A 21,979-nucleotide genomic window follows, 5' to 3' on the forward strand; every position below is an offset into this window, starting at 1 on the left:
ATTCAGTATCTTTGTGGATATACATGCAAACACCACCCCCATTACGGTTTCTATCATTTCAGACTACTGAGTAGTTCTCAATTTCAATCTCAGCGTCCCTGGTGGATTCATCTAGTTTGGTCTCAGAAAAACACAAAATGTTTGCCTTGCCGGTAAGTAATAATTCTCTAATTTCGGCCAGTTTGGAATAAAGGCTGTTTATATTGGGATGAAAAAGGTGAATACCATTGTTGTTGAGGATTGAGTTGTTGATGTCAGCAGTTGAGAAGAGTTGATCAGGTCCATTGTCTTTTTCAGTAGCATTGGGTTGAATAGGGGGAAGGGAAGGGGAGCGGGCATACTCGGTGGGGGTGGGGGGGGGGGGAGATTCACGTTCAGCTCCGTTCCTTTGTTTGTTTGCCTTGGAGGAGCTGCGTTGGGTCCCCAAGTCGGCTCTGTGGCCGTACCTTGAGTTGGCTGTGTGGCCGTCTCTTGTGTTGCCCTTGCGTTGGGTGCCCAAGTCGGCTGTGTGGCCGTACCTTGAGTTGGCTTTGTGGCCGTGACCGTCTCTTGTGTTGTCCTTGCGTTGGGTCCCCAAGTCAGCTCCGTGGCCGTACCTTGCGTTGGCTGTGTGGCCGCGACCATCTCTTGTGTTGTCCTTGCGTCCGTGTTCTCCTGGCTGCAAAATAATTTCTTCGCCTGAAGTCTAGTGAATACAGGACCAGGATTAGGTTGGATGTCTCCTGCCATTAACAAGATTATACAACAAAACAGTCGGCTGTCGATCTTGCCAAGCAGGGTTTTGTTTCTTCTAGCCGGAACGCGCTGTGTTGTTTGTTGGTTACGCTGGTGTTGTTCTCGTAATCCATTTTCCTCATATCCACGTGATGGTAGAACCAGGGTGAATTAGAGTAGAAGTCCATAATCCACAGGAGTAGAAAAAGAAAATGAGCGAGAAAATACGCTTTTTTGTCAACATTCTGTGACTTGGTGCAAGAGCGAAACGAAACACGTCTGTCCATCTCAACGACCGGATACTAACCCCGCTCCGGTTCTAAGCCCAGCCACCGGTCCCAGCCACCGGGCTGGTGGGGCTGGGACTGGAGAAGGCCACTGGGACACGGATGGATCATTACTACTACCGCAAAACTCGCTCAGATAAATATGACTGCTTTCAACTTTTTTTGTTTTGTTTGCAGGGACCGCAAATCTGGCTGAGCGGACTCTCAGTCTCTTCCGGCTCTGCCTACGACTGTTCACTGGGGGTGGGGGCAGTTTCTATAGCAAAACATACACGTGTGTCACGTGACACGGGATTTCTGGGTATTGTAGTTCGAATTTAAACTCAGGCATTTAGACAGAGGTGCGGACCGAGTTAATCTAAACATATTAATACAAAACGAGAACCACGAGAAATCACGGGGTTCGCAGCACACAGTAATTAATCACTTCACACGTTTTCACGTGGTTAACAACTTTCAAACAACTATTTGCAAGCTTAGTGTCTGCACTTTCTTACTCTTTACAAAACAGACATTACCATTATGTGAGACGCAATTTCATACAGGTGTGGAAAAATAGTTGCTTGGCCAACTGGCAGCGTGAACAAGACATTTAGCGCTGATGGCTACAGTAGTTTGTGAGATTTGATCGCTACAGTAGTTTGTGAGATTTGCCCCAGACACACAGGCAGACAGATTCACAGACTCACAGGCCTACAGACTCACAGGCAGACAGATTCACAGACTCAAGACACATTTCCAGACGTACAGAGCTACGCAGTGGAAATCTTTTACATAGATTGTTAAGCTACCATCGGTCCACATTTCAAACTTTCATTGTCAAAAGTGCTTCTGTTTCATAACGTCATGCACTGAGTGGCATGACTAATTTACTACCAAATCTAAGCTTGGGTGTGAAGTATCATGTTTTTTTTTTAATTGTTTCAGAATTTCATGTTTAAAATTAAATATTTGCTTTAATATCATTATTCATTTTGGTTTGCTAAAATCTTAGCAAACTTTCCGGTTTAGTCAATCTTATCTTGGTAGGTAATAGCTCATTTTGTACATGGAACATGGAAGAAGAATGGATTTACATTTTAGGAATCCAGTGTTGACCATCATGTTATGTTTCTGCTCCTAGACATCCTGCACATGGTTGTGTGTAAAGAGGAGGTTTCTCCTGAACAGGAGAGGAGCCCCAGTCTGCTCCAGGAGGAACCAGAGCCTCCACACATTAAAGAGGAACAGGAGGAGCTTAAAGAGGAACAGGAGGAGCTTAAAGAAGAACAGGAGGAACTACTTCAAAGACCAGAGGAACCTGTTGGCTCAACGTTGACATTACTAGCAGTGAAAGGTGAAGAAGAAAATGATGAGGATGAAGAAGAAGAAGAAGAAGAAGAAGACATAGCTTCCCACTGCTCTGAGATTGAAGTTGAACTTGAATCTGACACTGAAGTCACTGAAGACAGTGATGATTGGGAGGAGACCAGTGAAGACGATGATGACAAACGGCGTGACAAGAGTTTCAGAGACTCAGGTTCCCTGAAGAAGCACCAGCGTGTCCACACTGGAGAAAAACCTTTCCACTGTAAACATTGTGACAAGAGTTTTACTGCATCATCTTCCCTGACAACACACCAGTGTATCCACATTGGAGAAAAACCTTTCCTCTGTAAACATTGTGACAAGCGTTTCATACAGTCAGGGATACTGAAGAAGCACATTGTGTCCACACTGGAGAAAAACATTTAAAATGTAAACATTGTGACAAGAGTTTCAGTGAGAAAGGTTCCCTGAAGAAGCACCTTCGTGTCCACCCTGGAGAAAAGCCTTTCCACTGTAAACATTGTGACAAGAGTTTCAATGAGTCAGGTGACCTGACGAAGCACCAGCGTGTCCATACTGGAGAAAAACCTTTCCAATGTAAACATTGTGACAAGAGTTTCAGTCAGTTAGGTAATTTGAAATCACACGTTTTTGTCCACACAGGAGAAAAACCTTTTCACTGTAAACATTGTGACAAGAGTTTCAATGAGTCAGGTTCCCTGAAGAAGCACCTTCGTGTCCACACTGGAGAAAAACCTTACCAATGTAAACATTGTGACAAGAGTTTCAGTGATTCAAGTAGTCTGAAGAGACACCTTCGTGTCCACACTAGAGAAAAACCTTTCCACTGTAAACATTGTGACAAGAGTTTCAGTCTGTCAGGTAACCTGAAGAAACACCTTCGTGTCCACACTGGAGAAAACCCTTTCCAATGTAAACATTGTGACAAGAGTTTCAATGAGTCAGGTTCCCTGAAGAAGCACCTTCGTGTCCACACTGGAGAAAAACCTTACCAATGTAAACATTGTGACAAGAGTTTCAGTCAGTTAGGTAATTTGAAATCACACGTTTTTGTCCACACAGGAGAAAAACCTTTTCACTGTAAACATTGTGACAAGAGTTTCAATGAGTCAGGTTCCCTGAAGAAGCACCTTCGTGTCCACACTGGAGAAAAACCTTTCCACTGTAAACATTGTGACAAGAGTTTCAGTGATTCAAGTAATCTGAAGAGACACCACCATCGTGTCCACAGTTTTCACAGGACATAAAAAGATGTCCATTGTAAACGGTGTGACCAAAGTTTAAATAACTCGGGTCACTTTCTAGGACACCATTGCCTTCACAAGATTCCACTATAAATGAGCTCGCTGGGTGGATCAAATTAAACAGCTGTATGTTCGTAGGGAGGTCGATAGACAAGGACAATATTATGGATGATTATCCTGCTCCTATATTTCAAAACAAATATGGGTAAATTCTTCTACAGCACGGCCACCCAGGCTTGGAATGCCCTGACCCCTTCCCTCAAAAATGCAGATCACCTACATATTTTAACCCTTCCCCCCACAAGTCTGTATATACGTACGTTGACTCTAGGTGGCGTCATATCCCAGGTCCGTATATATACGTACCCCAATGTATACTCCGTCTATATAATGGTCGAGGCCTACGGAAGCCTTTAACATTGGTCCGGTTCCTATAGCAACGCCCCTCCGTTCCAACTATGGGATTGCAAATATATTCACAGTGCAAAGCAGTTGAAAGGAGGATTTTTAAACCGCCATAACTCGGATTCTTGGATCGCTGACCATTTCGGTTTAATTTGTGCCTTTGTACCACGACGCTGCCGCCATGTAAACGCTTCTGACATGGAATGTGATGTATGATGTGATAAGAGCGCCCCTCACTTCACACCGTGTGATTTTTGTTGTTCTGCTATTTTAAATTGATTGTATAAGGCCAATATCGGCCCATACCGATTTGATGACCGATTTATTGTCCATCCCTAGATAAAATACTTTGGTGGACGTTTTGAAAATTCATTGTTAACAATGTGTGGGTAAAATGTCTTGAATTAAAAAATAAAGTAAGTAAAACAATGTTGTTCAACAGTGTTGAGTGTTCAACAGTCTGGCTGAACCTCTACCTAACCCAACTCCTGTCACAGTGTTGAGTGTTCAACAGTCTGGCTGAACCTCTACCTAACCCAACTCCTGTCAAAGGAGCCCAAGACATTTCTGTTTACTGCTGCCTTTTACTGAGGTTTATGGGTCTGTATTCTGTTTGCTTTTTATTTTATTATTATTTTTCTATTCTAAACCAATAGTTTTGATTGTTTTCAAAAGTCTCTTTATTGTGAATACATCACACTTTACATTTGTAAAGCACACTGCATTCCTTGTTGAAATGTACAAATAAACATGCTTACTCTCCATGCTTACTCCATTTTCAATTCATCAAGAATCTGTATGCTTCTGTACTGTAAGTAGACAGAAGAAAGGACGGAATGCAAAGAGCTGGATTAGCTGGAGTTAGAATAAAGGGAATATTGGTGTAATGTATTCGCTATAATACAATTCCTATGATGCATAGGATTATTTTTATTTTTTTATTTGCACATTTTAAAACACAAATTGGAACAACAACATATTGTGAACATAATGAATGAATTGCATTTTTATAGCACTTTTCCAAGTGCTCAAAGTGCTTTACAATGGTTCATTCATTCATACATTGGGAGGTGAAGCGGCAAACAGTCGACGCCAGCGTCCTCACTTCCCACATTCACACACCAATGGTGGCGAGCTCACACCGACCTACTCAATGTAGGGTTCAGTGTGTCTTGCCCAAGGACACTTCGACATGTGGACAGGAGGAGGAGCCGGGATTCGAACCGCCGACCCAGGGATCATTGGATGACCCGCTCTACCTCCTGAGCAACAGCCACCCACATAAATAATTCAACAATGGATACACAGTATAAATGAAAAAGTAAAAATACATGTTATTAGAAATGTAAAGTGTATGTGTAGTGTTTGTGGAAGAGACTGACATTGAATTGTTCGATTTGATTCATCAAATGGTTCTATGTTTATATTTAAAATTACCAGAGGGCCACTATAGTTCCAGAGGGCTGATTATTATTCTGGACCCACTGAAAAAAATCGGCCATTCATTTTTTTTTCATAGAGATTTACACAAATATTTACACAAAGTGTATTTAAAAATGTTTATATTTAAATGTATTAAAATATTTATATGCATTATTTTAAGCCTGGAATCAAGCCTTCCAGGATCCTGGTGAATCATGACCATAAAAACTCTGATTCTGTGAATAAATGAAAAACGCTAAAAACAAAGAGCATTTATTAAATGTAGTAAATCATATAATTAAATATGCAATCTTGTTGTTATTTTCTCACATAATCAGAGGTGTTATGGTCATGACTCTGATCCTGGATGGACTGATTCTAGGCTCAGAATAATTTAAATAAATATTTTAGTAAATCTCTATGGGAGAGTTTTCAGCCAGTGCGCATGCGTCGTCAAAATTAATTCTGGTGGGGCTGCTGGGGCCGCCTAGAATGATTATTATGGCCAGAATACTAGTAAAATCTGTAGCGAGAGCATTTCCCACCGACTGCCAATCAAAGTACGTCTTGCACAAGTGCACTGGCCATTGTGGCCAATCACAGCGCGTCCTTACTCAAACGAGGGAGGATCCACCCTGGGCAAGACCTACCCTGAAAAGACTATCAGCGGAAGTGGCGGAAGTGTTGCGTGTAAGATAACTACGTCACGCGGTGCGGCTGTGTTTACTAGTCCCCACCCAATGATCATTTCAGCGGGAATACATTTTCGGGAACACAACGCTGCGATTGGTCAAAACGTTAACTTCCGGGGGGGGCTTTCGATAGCTTTTCTGCCTTAGGTTGTGACCAGGCTCTTCTTTTTCGCAGTTAAGTGAGCCTGGGACCGAGGCTAGGGAGGATCCATTTCCATTTCCATGCTGCTCGCTGCTGGGAGGAGGGCGGTTCGGTTGACAGGAGTTTACTACTGAGAAATCCTGACACAAATGGTTCGGCTTCTCCGTTTCAGATGTGGAGCAAACTAAAAAGTAAAACTGGCCACTGACTTTTTACGGGTACAGGTTTTAGTTCCGACAGTGGGAAGAGTGCAAAGCATTGCGGACTGGCACTGCTGCTGCAGCCTGCACAACATGAAGCTTATCAACATGACAACACCGTGTCCCGACATACTGTCCCTTATTATCGTAGTCGGGTAGTGTACACTGTTTATTTTTGCACCGAGGAGCCATGTGTGTCTGACTGTCTGAGACTGACTGTACGTTGCCTCGGTAAAAACAAAAGGGAAGCCTGACGTATGCTTCTCCGTACGACGTGTATGTTAAACAAATAGCTGATGTGCAAGTTCACAACGTGTCGCCTCAGCAACACGTTGTGAGCTAGTAGATCGGCTATTTAAATATATATATATATATTTTTTTTTTAAAGTACCTAAATATTGCTTTGATGCTCATATTATCCTTAGGAAGTATTAAGTTGTTTTTATTAGAATATGCATTTAGGGCTGGACCACACATGGACCTAGCTGCAATTTCCAACTCTAGATTCTTTTTTATAATGGTATGAATCTAGAGTTGCAATACCCTCCATTGACTCACCAGTCCCCACCTATCCAATAAATAAATAATAATATAAGTTATTCATGCATCCCTCTTTTATCCATCCGGCGAGACGGGTCGCCGCATTTTGAAGTACCAAGTAACTTCTCCAGGTGCTCCTCTGAGTACTAGACCAAAAAAGTTGTGTGCAGCCCTGTCTAGCTGTTCCCCACTGTATTACACTGTACCATGGCTCCCCCTAGTGACCGTTTATGGTGCGTGCTCCAGGCTGCAGCAGGGCTGGTGCGCATGTGCACAACCCTCTATGTGTGTTCACACACAGCTGTTAGCAGTGTGGTTTGAAAACACTTTAATAATAAAACTACAACTAAAAGGTGTGTGAGAGAGAACTATTTACAGAACAGAAGTCCCATGAAAGAGTTTAAAACATCTAGAAAAGGATCAACGGAGAGAAATATCAGTGAATCTGTGATCTGCTCGTTAGGTCTTGTTGATCCAATGATCGGTCAGGCCCGCAGAGAGAGGTGTTACGGTGAACTTGGTGACCCGACGAAATATGTGACCGTCTTGTGGACTTGACATAATAAATAACTCACATGGTGATCTTTAAATACGAGCCTGCCTAAATACCGCTAGGTTGAACTCGGCTGATAAACAAACCGCAGTGGTTTACGTTCGGACACTGACGTCACGTGACGTCTAGAGACGCTGGTCACACATTTCAGCAGGTCACCAATATCACCGTGACGTCACACCGCCATGCTGGACTGACCGAGTGTCTTTGGAATTCAGCTCTAAGAGACGGTGTTCCAGAAGCTTCATGGAAATCTACACTTTTCAGGTACAAAATGAGTATTGATGCTCCTGAATGGTTGAACGCATTGTTATGATATCTTGTTTGTATTCAGATTAACATTCTGACCGAATATGGAGTGGTTTGGAAATGCTACGTTAGCTAACAAGGGTCTGGTGTGTCGGTTTGTAATGAAAACAGATTAACTTGAAATGGCGTCTCCATCGTCCTAGTAACTGCAGATGTTCCACCATGGTCCTACACGGACCCTACACTGCGTAGCTGTCGTCGTCAATGTCAAATTAAACAAAACATACCGATCTGATGTTGTTGAGAAACAGGAAGACAATTCACCTTCTTCCTTGATTGATTGATTGAACTATTTATTAACAGTTTGCAGAATTACAGTACATTTCAAGCACAAACTCAATACAAAGACTGTTAACTGTGAGTGAGTGGACAACCCAATTAAGCATTACACTTGTTTACAAGAGGGTCCACCTTGTTCAATTCATCAAAAACATTTAGAGACGTACAAATAGACACTTCTATATATATAGTCAAAGAACAGAACAGGAATTCATCATAAGGGAGGGAAAAAGGGAAAAGAAACATATACAGTGAGGGGGAAAAGGCGTGGGCAGTGGGGGGGGGGGATTCAGATTTTACGGAGGCCAGTTTCGAATTGCAGCCGTCCGTAGGTGCCCTTTGAGAGCGGTTTTGAAGGAGTCGAGGGATTTGCATGTCTTAATGACTGTTGGTAGGGTGTTTCACATTTTGGTGGCATAGGAGCGAAAATAATTCCTGTGACATATGTACAACAATACGTTTTATAAATGCAACTCTGAGTAAACATATGTGTCACATTAACTATTCAGCCCATGTAATGCGTCAATACACGCATAAATACACTGTAAATAAATTAACGTTTGTTTCGGACGTTATTCAAACTCCTCCGTTTGTCAGCATAAAGTTTCCCAGTCATGGATCGACTACAGTGCGCCATTGTGACCACGACACTGTGTAATCTTAATCAAATATATAGTATAAAAGCAAGCCATCACAACTCAAAACAACAGACATGGGACCTAGATTAACTTGAGATGTCATTCACCACTGAATGATTGAGGCCCCTGTGGCTCTCTCTCTTCTCCTCTGTCTGCCTTTCCTTCTCTATTTCTATTTGGTCTTTGGCATCATTCTTTGTTTTCAAAAAGCAAGATTATAGGCTACAACGTTTTTTACATTTTATTTGTTCTCACTTTCTGATGGACGCTCCAAGGCCTGGCTTTCTGAAATTACATCATAGGCCAGCCAAGTGTATGGATTTTAAATGTTTGTCAAGAGCCTAATTATAAATGTCCCATCCCAGCCAAAGTCTATGGACTGTTTGTAGGGTCAATGTTTATAAAAACAAAACATTTATAGGATGGGCAAGAATAACGACCCTGTGTTGGTGATGGAAAGTTGTCGTGTGTACCTTGTATTGACGTGATACTGTGTGTGCAGTCATGCAGATGTGAATTGACACAGATTTTGTGCCTGACTTGTAATAGGCCTACAAATATTATTAATCAAAGAACAAATTTAACATTACCTTCAATAATTTGGTCAATATTCAATCATTTGTAGCACATTGGCATTTCAGACACTTTTCCATGCATAGCCTATTTAGTCTCATGTTTGTAAAACAAATCTAACCTATCGTCATATTTACTATTTCTGAGTAGCCTGTTTATAAATAATGGTGAATTTATGTGATGATGATGGTTGGAGATGTTGGCAACTAATCTGTATTAAACAGGAAATAAATGTTCCTGATGTTAATGAGATCTCAACTTAATCTAGGTCCCCATGTCCATTTTGTTTCCATGGCTGCACGGTTTAGATGATTTGATTATGATTGCACAACATCGTCGCTAGGAATGGCGTGCTGGAGTACGCTCCGTGTCTCGTAAACTTTATGCTGACAAACGGAGGGGTTCGAATCCCGTCAGAAACAGACGTTTATTTATTCATTCATTCATCGATACGTTTATTTTGATGCATTACATGGGCTGCATACTGTATACTGTATACTCCAATGGTGATGGTTGCATTTCTGTTGGAGATACAGTCACAGGAAGACGGGGTTGTCTTCCTGTTTAATAACCACGGGTGCAGTACTTAGTTTAGACAGTACTTAGTTTAGACTAGTCATTGGGTTAGACCAGTCATTAGTCCTACAACTACAACCTATCTACCTGGTTTAGACTAGTCATTGGTTAGACCAGTCATTAGTCCTACAACTACAACCTATCTACCTGGTTTAGACTAGTCATTGGCTTAGACCAGTCATTAGTCCTACAACTACAACCTATCTACCTGGTTTAGACTAGTCATTGGCTTAGACCAGTCATTAGTCCTACAACCTATCTACCTGGTTTAGACTAGTCATTGGGTTAGACCAGTCATTAGTCCTACAACTACAACCTATCTCAAACCTATTCGACCCTAAGCAGATTAACAAACATGAAAATAAAGAGGAATTTTGCAAATAGGACGGATGACCTACTTAACGGATACAAAATTATACCAGCATATAGGAAGAACAAAAACTTGAAAGATTACCTTGTACATAGCAAACTAAAGGAGACAGACAGACCGATACGCAAGAAACCGGATTACTTCAGACCTAAACAACAAGTGAAAAATAGAACCACAATGAGAATGGTGGGAATAAATCAAATCATACAGGCTAATACTAGTAACTGTGTCTATCTAATTACATGCAACAAATGCAACCTACAATATGTGGGTGAAACTAGAAACACAATAGCAGATAGACTAAACCAACATAGATATAATATAAATAATGCAAAAGAAACAACTTTATTAATTGTTCAACATTTCATGACCCATGGGATTAGTGCCTTGGAGGTTTGTGGATTAGAATCTAATCAAACCTGGACAGAGGGGGAAAGGAGATATGCAGAGAAGCAGTGGATTTTAAAATTAAACACCAAATTTCCACACGGTTTAAACAATACCAATCCAATAGGCCTACAGGGAACAGGATAGTAAACAAACCCTTAAATGCTAAACTCCTAAATGGCTCTTAATTAGAGCAGGCCAGGACAATAGCAGTAACACAAAGCCATTCAGATTCAAAATCAGACCATCTTGGTCTGAGGTTGACACTAATGGGCTTGATGGGTGGACTTAATCCCCTCAAAGGTTTAATCATCAAGGTTGAATCATCAATCAACACTTTAATCGTTGACCTCAGAGGTATACGACTAGATTAAGCCGGACTAAAACTAAATATAAGATTGAGACATTTTTTAAGACTAAAACTTAATTGCCCAGACTCTTCTTCAACCAAGATGGCGAAAGCAAACATTCTTTGTTCGGTACTCATACAATAGTTTGGTACAAAACACTGAAGTCCTTAAACCAGAAACCTAACCCTCCCACGGGGCAGCACACCTAAACCTAACCTTAACACATGTCTAACCAATGACTAGTCTATACTAAGTATGCACCCCCGACAAAACATAGGCTAAGGTCCACATCCACAATGCAATGTGAGTGTCCGTCTGCCCAAGGATCGGATCGGATTGGGTATGTTTTGGCATTGTGACAGAAAAAAAGTGCCATTTGCGAGGACAGCTACGCATCCTGTCGCCGTTAGAACATCTGCTCGTTTCTACGGCGGCGGATGGCGCCATTTCAAGTTAATCTGATTTAATTACAAACCGACACACTGGACGTGTGGTCAGCTAGCATTAAGCTACCGAGATGCTTTTGATTGATTGAAGTGTTTATTAACTGTATGCAGAATAGGTACATTTCAAGCACAGTAACTCAAAGCAAAAACTGTGGACGACACCATAATATAGCCTTACACTTGTTTACAAGAGGGTCCAGCAGAATATGGGGGGAGGGCGTTAACATTTGTCATTTGGGAGCCCTGTTGTGTGACATGACGAGCTTGTAAACAGTGACTTTTCCATGGCATTACATACTACTTTATTCACTTAGAATGGTGCAGATTTGCTCAGTTCATACTTGTGCCATAACCCATAACAGAAGGACTTTAGAAGGAAGGATTGTATTGTCTGAACTTTCTATCAAAACAATCAAAGTCAAAACAATCAAAACAAAGTATCGAGCAAATGTGCACTGACGGCGCACAGAACCGTGGATGCATAACAGCCAAGCACTCGTCATTTAATTAAGCCACATACACATTTATATTATCTATGAGATTTTAATTGGGTGTCTAGCTGGTCATGATTGGGTGTCTAACTTCTACGATTTTATTTATAATAATATATAATTGTAATCTATCTACAAACTAGTAGTGAGCTTGCAGATCAGCTATTTTCAATTAACAGATTTAACAGTTAAAAATCACCCGATCTACATTGTATTTTATCTTGTTAAAGTGTTCTTGATCAACGTATTAATTCGGTTAAATTAACACCCAGAAAATTGCCAAAACAAAAAAGAAATATAGCCTATTAAAAGTATGAAAGCCATTTAAAATGTTTATAGAATACACAGGTGTATTCTATTAATGACATCATGCCACTGCACTGCAAAAAACGTAAAAGTCAACTGTCAATTAACTAGCTTATTAAAATAGCCAATCTGCACAGCCTGGTGATCAGCTTCAAGGGTGCACGGTTCATGTGAACCTCAGTTTTCCTCCATAAGAATTGAGATCTCGATTCTCACACGATTCTCATTTTTCCAATGAAAATATGTATTGTTTTTAGCCTGTAAAAGATTCACAATGTGGCCCCTGGAGCAACTAGGCTTTAAACACTAAACTGGACATGTGAGACAACATCAAAGTGCTTGACTTCTCTCTTAATAATCTCTCTTGTTGCAAAAACACAAGACTAAGAGTAACTAAAATGAAATAATTGGACAGTGTACTACTGTGTCTTTAAACAAATTGCTTGATTTAAACTTCTTAAAGTCTCTTGGCACAGTCACGGTGGCACAGTCGGTAGTGCTGTCGCCTCACAGCTAGAAGGTCCTGGGTTCGATTCCCGCTGGGGGCGCTGGGGGCGTGTTCCCTCCTCCGCGTCATCAGTGCCCATACCCGAGGCGGGGATGGCGAAAGGGCCTTTCTGTGTGGAGATTGGTTGCATGTTCTCCCCGTGTCCCCTAGGGTAGGTACCCTCACAAAAACATGCAGTAATCCTGGTTTCTAAACTACCTCCCCCTGGCCAGCCGGGGTGCCTGATGGAGGGGAAAGGAACTGGTTGGAATAACGTGTTCCTTCCACGCGCTACGTCAGGCCGGGGAAACTCTGTCAGGTGAAAAGAAGCATCTTGGACTCCTCATGCATAGAAGGAAGCGCGACTGTGGCTCAGGAGGTAGAGCAGGTCGTCCAATGATCCATGGGTCGGCGGTTCGAATCCCTGCTCCTCCTCCTGTCTACATGTCGAAGTGTCCTTGGGCAAGACACTGAACCCCAAATTGCTCCCGGTGTGCTGGTTGGTACCTTGCATGGCCTCCGCTGCAATCGGTGTATGAATGTGTGTGTGAATGGGTGAATGTAATGCACAATCTATGTAAAGCGCCTTGGATAAAGGCGCTATATAAATGCACCATTTACCATGAGGTCAAGTCCGCTGCCCCCCAGTTTGGCAGAGGAAGTGTAGCGCCCAGGATTACATTCGATAATTGACACTGGGTGAAAGAATGGGTTACAAAATCGTGGGATAAAATTAAAAAAAGTATCTTGTAGCAAAAACACAATAAAATGAATTGGACACTGGACAGCCAACTGTAACCTGACTCCACCAGCTGGTGGCAGCAGTGAGTTCCTCCTCCTCCTGTTCCTCTTTAAGGAAGTTGCACCTCGTTGTCGCTCATCTTTGTTTTATTGTTGTACTTCTTTCTCTCTCTTGTTCTTATCGCCACTCTACTCCACCGCTCGTCTGCTGCTAATGCTAATGCTAATCCACCTCCTGACTGTAAACGTCCTGCTGCTAGCCCCACCCACACTTGTTGCAGTCAGTTCAATGTGGGGTTACCGTAGCAACGGTGTTCCTGGCATATCAGCGGCATGAGGAGACATACGGCATGCCATCATGTTAGTTTAATGCTCCAATAATAGCCTATTTTTGCCTTACATCGTTTAAGTATGATTGACATAGCAAGTTGTTATTCAGAAGCAAAACTAATGATAAAAACAATACACACATTCAGCATGACATCATAGAATCGCCATCATTTAGAAATGAGATCGCACGTGTGTCAGAATCAACTATACCTTGCCAGCTTCACCACCTGGCTTACAAACATCCCTCTCACGGATGTGCTCTGCGCTAGTGAGCATCTACCAAGACACCATCATATATGGCCAATCTACCGGAAATCACCTGAATTAACTACTTCTGTGGTCAAATACATTGGAAACCCAAGTTCAGCACATTATACATTAAGAGTTCTAGTGCTTATCACGCGTTACCCGCATTTTAATCAAATATTCTACGCTGCCGAGATTGTTTTATTACCTTTAGAGCATACGCTGAAGTATTTGGGCTTTTGATCCGCGAAAATCCGGCCAAGAATGGTCCGTCGGCATGTTATGATCATCCACACCAGCGGCCATTACAATGCGGTACAGGGTCCGCCTCTATGAGGCATTGTAGTCCAAACAAACCCCCTGTCCACTTACATTGAGCTCAATTTCCCAGAAGCCCTAGCAGCCCAGATGATGACTTGATTTCCGGTTTCGTCATCATAGCGCGACGGCCTCGTCATCAGCTCCCGGATAAATCCGCTGTTTCTTTTTAATTATTTTAAAACAGCGAATTAAACGCATTAAACAAATAGCGGCCGTCAAACTGTTTTAAAGAATACAAAATATAACCAAAATCTGACATTGTAAAGGTGACTAATCAATGATTAAATGAAATAAAATACAATTCCAGCTACTAGCACGGCACTCTGTGCCGCGATACGAGCTTGTAGATCTGCTATTTTTCAGAGGCCAAAGTTTAAAATAGTGGTTAAACGCTAAAGCGACACAGATGTATTTCCTTCCTAAATGGTTAAAGTCCTTCCTTATTCTCTTGATTTCAGACCGGAGTCCAGACTGCAGGTGAAGACGAACTCTCCAGACTCATAAAAACTACAATACCCATGATGCATCACTCCCAGGTGAAGATGAACTCTCCAGACTCAGCCAGGGACGTTTCTATTAAACAGGAAACTGAAGACGTTTCTATTAAACAGGAAGCTGAAGACGTTTCTATTAAACAGGAAGCTGAAGACGTTTCTATTAAACAGGAAGCTGAAGACGTTTCTATTAAACAGGAAGTTGAAGACCAGCCACACCTCAGTAAGTTTCATGTTCTCTTCCTTTCTTTAACCCATTAAGACCTGAGACCAGATTCTACAAATGTCTTCTAGATCATGACAGTCTTTTGAACATCTGAAAACATTTTGTTCCAGGGACCCCCAGAAGCAAAGATTTCAGTTAAAAAAAAGAAAGAAAAGAAAAACGAATAGTTTTAAAATAACAGTTAAAAGCTACGGTGACACAGATGCGTTCTCTGTCTAAATGGGTTAATCATTTTCTGTTCTGTAGGGCGTCAGGCACACATAACTTGAAGGCAAGTAAATTAACTCTATGGGAGCCAACCCTGGGCAAAGCCAGGAGGGGAAAGAAGCGTAGCACCTTGGTATCTCTTGTCTGTGTGTTGTGTGTGGATGTAGATTTGCCTCCTCCGGCTAATCAGATTGGTAACACCTGTTTCCATTCTCCTAATTGTCATCAGTTACACACCTGCTTGCATAGCTGATGGTTGACCATACATACATCCCCGAAGTATTAGTTCCTGAATTACAGAGGGTTAGTTCACTAAGTATAGTGTTTAAGTACAGAGTAGTATAGAATGTTTAAGTACAGAGGGTTGGTTCACTAAGTATAGAGTGTTTTAAGTGGTTAGCAACTTTCAAACAAGTATTTGCAAGCTTAGCCCAGACCCATTTACAGACGTACAGACTCACAGACACATTTACAGACGTACAGACTCACAGACACATTTACAGACGTACAGACTCACAGACACATTTACAGACTCACAGACACATTTACAGACGTACAGACTCACAGACACATTTACAGACGCACAGACTTACAGACACATTTACAGACGTACAGACTCACAGACACATTTACAGACGTACAGACTCACAGACACATTTACAGACGTACAGACTCAGACACATTTACAGACGTACAGACTCACAGACACATTTACAGACGTACAGACTCACAGACACATTTACAGACGCACAGACTTACAGACACATTTACAGACGTACAGACTCACAGACACATTTACAGACGTACAGACTCACAGACACATTTACAGACGTACAGACTCACAGACACATTTACAGACGCACAGACTCACAGACACATTTACAGACGTACAGACTCACAGACACATTTACAGACGCACAGACTCACAGACACATTTACAGACGTACAGACTCACAGACCCATTTACAGACGTACAGACTCACAGACCCATTTACAGACGTACAGACTCACAGACCCATTTACAGACGTACAGACTCACAGACCCATTTACAGACGTACAGACTCACAGACCCATTTACAGACGTACAGACTCACAGACCCATTTACAGACGTACAGACTCACAGACCCATTTACAGACGTACAGACTCACAGACACATTTACAGACGCACAGACTCACAGACACATTTACAGACGTACAGACTCACAGACACATTTACAGACGCACAGACTTACAGACACATTTACAGACGTACAGACTCACAGACCCATTTACAGACGTACAGACTCACAGACCCATTTACAGACGTACAGACTCACAGACCCATTTACAGACGTACAGACTCACAGACACATTTACAGACGTACAGACTCACAGACCCATTTACAGACGTACAGACTCACAGACACATTTCCAGACGTACAGACTCACAGACCCATTTACAGACGTACAGACTCACAGACACATTTCCAGACGTACAGATTCACAGACTTACAGACGTACAGACGTACAGACACATTTACAGACGTACAGACACATTTACAGACGTACAGACACATTTACAGACGTACAGACACATTTACAGACGTACAGACTCACAGACACATTTACAGACGTACAGACTCACAGACACATTTACAGACGTACAGACTCACAGACACATTTACAGACGTACAGACACATTTACAGACGCACAGCCACATTTACAGACGTACAGACACATTTACAGACGTACAGACTCACAGACACATTTACAGACGTACAGACTCACAGACACATTTACAGACGTACAGACTCACAGACACATTTACAGACGTACAGACACATTTACAGACGCACAGACACATTTACAGACGCACAGACACATTTCCAGACGTACAGACACATTTACAGACGTACAGACACATTCACAGACGTACAGAGCTACGCAGTAGAAATCTTTTATATAGATTGCTAAGCTACCATCGGTCCACATTTCAAGCTTTCATTGTCAGAAGTGCTTCTGTTTCATAACGTCATGCTCTGAGTGGCAGGACTAATTTACTTCCAAATCAGAGCTAGTAACATGTTTTAAATTTTGTTTTAGAATTTCATGATTCAAATTAAATATTTGCTGTAACATTATTATTCATTTTGGTTTTTGGTGTACTGTCAAAGTAACTAAATATATTATTTCACACTACTTATTTTTGTATTTTGCAAAAATCTTTCAGAACAGTAATAACCTGTAGTTAGTAACAGTTTAGTCAATCCTATCTTGGTAGGTAATAGCTCATTTTGTACATGGAACATGGAAGAAGAATGGATTTACATTTTAGGAATCCAGTGTTGACCATCATGTTATGTTTCTGCTCCTAGACATCCTGCACATGGTTGTGTGTAAAGAGGCGGTTTCTCCTGAACAGGAGAGGAGCCCCAGTCTGCTCCAGGAGGAACCAGAGTCTACACACATTAAAGAGGAACAGGAGGAGCTTAAAGATGAACAGGAGGAGCTACTTCAAAGACCAGAGGAACCTGTTGGGTCAACGTTGACATTACTAGCAGTGAAAGGTGAAGAAGAAAATTATGATGATGAAGAAGAAGACATATCTTCCCACTGCTCTGAGGTTGAAGTTGAACTTGAATCTGACACTGAAGTCACTGAAGACAGTGATGATTGGGAGGAGACCAGTGAAGACGATGATGACGAATGGCGTGACAAGAGTTTCAGTGACTCAGGTTCCCTGAAGAAGCACCAGCGTATCCACCTTGGAGAAAAACCTCCTTTTAACTGTGAACATTGTGACAAGAGTTTCAGTAAATCATCTGTCCTGAAGCGACACCTTCGTGTCCACACTGGAGAAAAACCTTTCCAATGTAAACATTGTGACAAGAGTTTCAGAGACTCATCTCCCCTGACAACACACCAGCGTATCCACACTGGAGAAAAACCTTTTAACTGTGAACATTGTGACAAGTGTTTCAGACAGTCAAGTCATTTGAAGGCACACCTTTATGTCCACACAGGAGAAAAACCTTTCCACTGTAAACATTGTGACAAGAGTTTCGGTGATTCAAGTAATTTGAAGACACACCTTCGTGTCCACACAGGAGAAAAACCTTTTCACTGTAAACATTGTAACAAGAGTTTTACAGTATCATCTTCCCTGAAAACACACCAGCGTGTCCACACTGGAGAAAAACATTTAAAATGTAAACATTGTGACAAGAGTTTCAGTGATAAAGGTTCCCTGAAGAAGCACCTTCGTGTCCACCCTGGAGAAAAGCCTTTCCACTGTAAACATTGTGACAAGAGTTTCAATGAGTCAGGTGACCTGACGAAGCACCAGTGTGTCCATACTGGAGAAAAACCTTTCCAATGTAAACATTGTGACAAGAGTTTCAGTCAGTTAGGTAATTTGAAATCACACGTTTTTGTCCACACAGGAGAAAAACCTTTTCACTGTAAACATTGTGACAAGAGTTTCAATGAGTCAGGTTCCCTGAAGAAGCACCTTCGTGTCCACACTGGAGAAAAACCTTTCCACTGTAAACATTGTGACAAGAGTTTCAGTGATTCAAGTAATCTGAAGAGACACCACCATCGTGTCCACAGTTTTCACAGGACATAAAAAGATGTCCATTGTAAACGGTGTGACCAAAGTTTAAATAACTCGGGTCACTTTCTAGGACACCATTGCCTTCACAAGATTCCACTATAAATGAGCTCGCTGGGTGGATCAAATTAAACAGCTGTATGTTCGTAGGGAGGTCGATAGACAAGGACAATATTATGGATGATTATCCTGCTCCTATATTTCAAAACAAATATGGGTAAATTCTTCTACAGCACGGCCACCCAGGCTTGGAATGCCCTGACCCCTTCCCTCAAAAATGCAGATCACCTACATCTTTTAACCCTTCCCCCCACAAGTCTGTATATACGTACGTTGACTCTAGGTGGCGTCATATCCCAGGTCCGTATATATACGTACCCCAATGTATACTCCGTCTATATAATGGTCGAGGCCTACGGAAGCCTTTAACATTGGTCCGGTTCCTATAGCAACGCCCCTCCGTTCCAACTATGGGATTGCAAATATATTCACAGTGCAAAGCAGTTGAAAGGAGGATTTTCAAACCGCCATAACTCGGATTCTTGGATCGCTGACCATTTCGGTTTAATTTGTGCCTTTCTACCACGACGCTGCCGCCATATAAACGCTTCTGACATGGAATGTGATGTATGATGTGATAAGAGCGCCCCTCACTTCACACCGTGTGATTTTTGTTGTTCTGCTATTTTAAATTGATTGCATAAGGCCAATATCGGCCCATACCGATTTGATGACCGATTTATTGTCCATCCCTAGATAAAATACTTTGGTGGAAGTTTTGAAAATTCATTTTTAACAATGTGTGGTAAAATGTCTTGAATTAAAAAATAAAGTAAGTAAAACAATGTTGTTCAACAATGTTGAGTGTTCAACAGTCTGGCTGAACCTCTACCTAACCCAACTCCTGTCACAATGTTGAGTGTTCAACAGTCTGGCTGAACCTCTACCTAACCCAACTCCTGTCACAATGTTGAGTGTTCAACAGTCTGGCTGAACCTCTACCTAACCCAACTCCTGTCACAATGTTGAGTGTTCAACAGTCTGGCTGAACCTCTACCTAACCCAACTCCTGTCAAAGGAGCCCAAGACATTTCTGTTTACTGCTGCCTTTTACTGAGGTTTATGGGTCTGTATTTAGTTTGCTTTTTATTTTATTATTATTTTTCTATTCTAAACCAATAGTTTTGATTGTTTTCAAAAGTCTCTTTATTGTGAATACATCAACACTTTACATTGCTCTTAATGTTTTGTTTGTAAAGCACACTGCCTTCCTTGTTGAAATCTACAAATAAACATGCTTACTCTCCATGCTTACTCCATTTTCAATTCATCAAGAAATCTGTATGCTTCTGTACTGTAAGTATACAGAAGAAAGGACGGAATGCAAAGAGATGGATTAGCTGGAGTTAGAATAAAGGGAATATTGGTGTAATGTATTCGCTATAATACAATTCCTATGATGCATAGGATTCTTTTTATTTTTTTATTCGCACATTTTAAAACAACACAAATTGGAACAACAACATATTGTGAACATAATGAATGAATTGCATTTTTATAGCGCTTTTCCAAGTGCTCAAAGTGCTTTACAATGGTTCATTCATTCATACATTGGGAGGTGAAGCGGCGAACAGTCGACGCCAGCGTCCTCACTTCCCACATTCACACACCAATGGTGGCGAGCTCACACCGACCTACTCAATGTAGGGTTCAGTGTGTCTTGCCCAAGGACACTTCGACAGGAGGAGGAGCCGGGATTCGAACCGCCGACCCAGGGATCATTGGATGACCCGCTCTACCTCCTGAGCAACAGCCACCCACATAAATAATTCAACAATGGATACACAGTATAAATGAAAAAGTAAAAATACATGTTATTAGAAATGTAAAGTGTATGTGTAGTGTTTGTGGAAGAGACTGACATTGAATTGTTCGATTTGATTCATCAAATGGTTCTATGTTTATATTTAAAATTACCAGAGGGCCACTATAGTTCCAGAGGGCTGATTATTATTCTGGACCCACTGAAAAAAATCGGCCATTCATTTTTTTTTCATAGAGATTTACACAAATATTTACACAAAGTGTATTTAAAAATGTTTATATTTAAATGTATTACAATATTTATATGCATTATTTTAAGCCTGGAATCAAGCCTTCCAGGATCCTGGTGAATCATGACCATAAAAACTCTGATTCTGTGAATAAATGAAAAACGCTAAACAAAGAGCATTTATTAAATGTAGTAAATCATATAATTAAATATGCAATCTTGTTGTTTGTTTGTTTTCTCACAGAATCAGAGGTGTTATGGTCATGACTCTGATCCTGGATGGACTGATTCTAGGCTCAGAATAATTTAAATAAATATTTTAGTAAATCTCTATGGGAGAGTTTTCAGCTCTATAGCCAGGGCTGCACACAGGCCAGTGCGCATGCGTCGTCAAAATGAATTCTGCGCTGTCAATCAAGCGCCGGGAAGCGCTTCTGCGTACCGCCTGCTGGGGCCGCCTAGAATGATTATTATGGCCAGAATACTAGTAAAATCTGTAGCGAGAGCATTTCCCACCGACTGCCAATCAAAGTACGTCTTGCACAAGTGCACTGGCCATTGTGGCCAATCACAGCGCGTCCTTACTCAAACGAGGGAGGATCCATTTTCATTTCCAAGCTGCTCGCTGCTCGCTGCTGGGAGGAGGGCGGTTCGGTTGACAGGAGTTTACTACTGAGAAATCCTGACACAAATGGTTCGGCTTCTCCGTTTCAGATGTGGAGCAAACTAAAAAGTAAAAGTTGTAAAAGGCGACGCTTTGGATGCTTTGCACTCTTCCCATTCGCCGCTGTGCTTATGTTTGTTTTCCGGGTGCTGGAGCAAGTTGCTCGTGTGCGATGCCGTCTCTCACAGCCTAGGCACCGTAGCCTGGCTAATAAGCCAGACTCAAATCACACTGTCGTGATTCGGTCTGGCTTATAGGCACTGGCCACTGACTTTTTACGGGTACAGGTTTTAGTTCCGACAGTGGGAAGAGTGCAAAGCATTGCGGACTGGCACTGCTGCTGCAGCCTGCACAACATGAA

General features: G+C 41.7%; 1 protein-coding gene across 1 annotated transcript; it reads left to right on the forward strand.

Annotated features, from left to right (window-relative positions):
• Nucleotides 1-7,673: 7,673 nt before the first annotated feature.
• LOC306914165 (uncharacterized protein) lies at nt 7,674-20,069 on the forward strand. Its single transcript, XM_079491110.1, has 3 exons — nt 7,674-7,795; nt 14,837-15,095; nt 17,664-20,069. Exons 1-3 carry the CDS (start codon nt 7,775-7,777, stop codon nt 18,914-18,916), a joined length of 1,533 nt encoding a protein of 510 aa, XP_079347236.1. The 5' UTR covers nt 7,674-7,774; the 3' UTR covers nt 18,917-20,069.
• Nucleotides 20,070-21,979: the final 1,910 nt, after the last annotated feature.

The sequence above is a fragment of the Electrona antarctica genome (assembly GCF_951216825.1).
Source record: "Electrona antarctica genome assembly, chromosome: 21".
NCBI classification, from domain to species: Eukaryota; Metazoa; Chordata; class Actinopteri; order Myctophiformes; family Myctophidae; genus Electrona; species Electrona antarctica.

Excerpts from the sequence above, each read along its gene's own strand:
- LOC306914165 (XM_079491110.1), top strand. The coding sequence starts at position 7,775 with ATGGAAATCTACACTTTTCAG. Across the intron at positions 7,796-14,836 it reads TGGAAATCTACACTTTTCAG|ACCGGAGTCCAGACTGCAGG; the intron begins GTACAAAATGAG and ends TCTTGATTTCAG. Across the intron at positions 15,096-17,663 it reads TGAAGACCAGCCACACCTCA|ACATCCTGCACATGGTTGTG; the intron begins GTAAGTTTCATG and ends TTCTGCTCCTAG.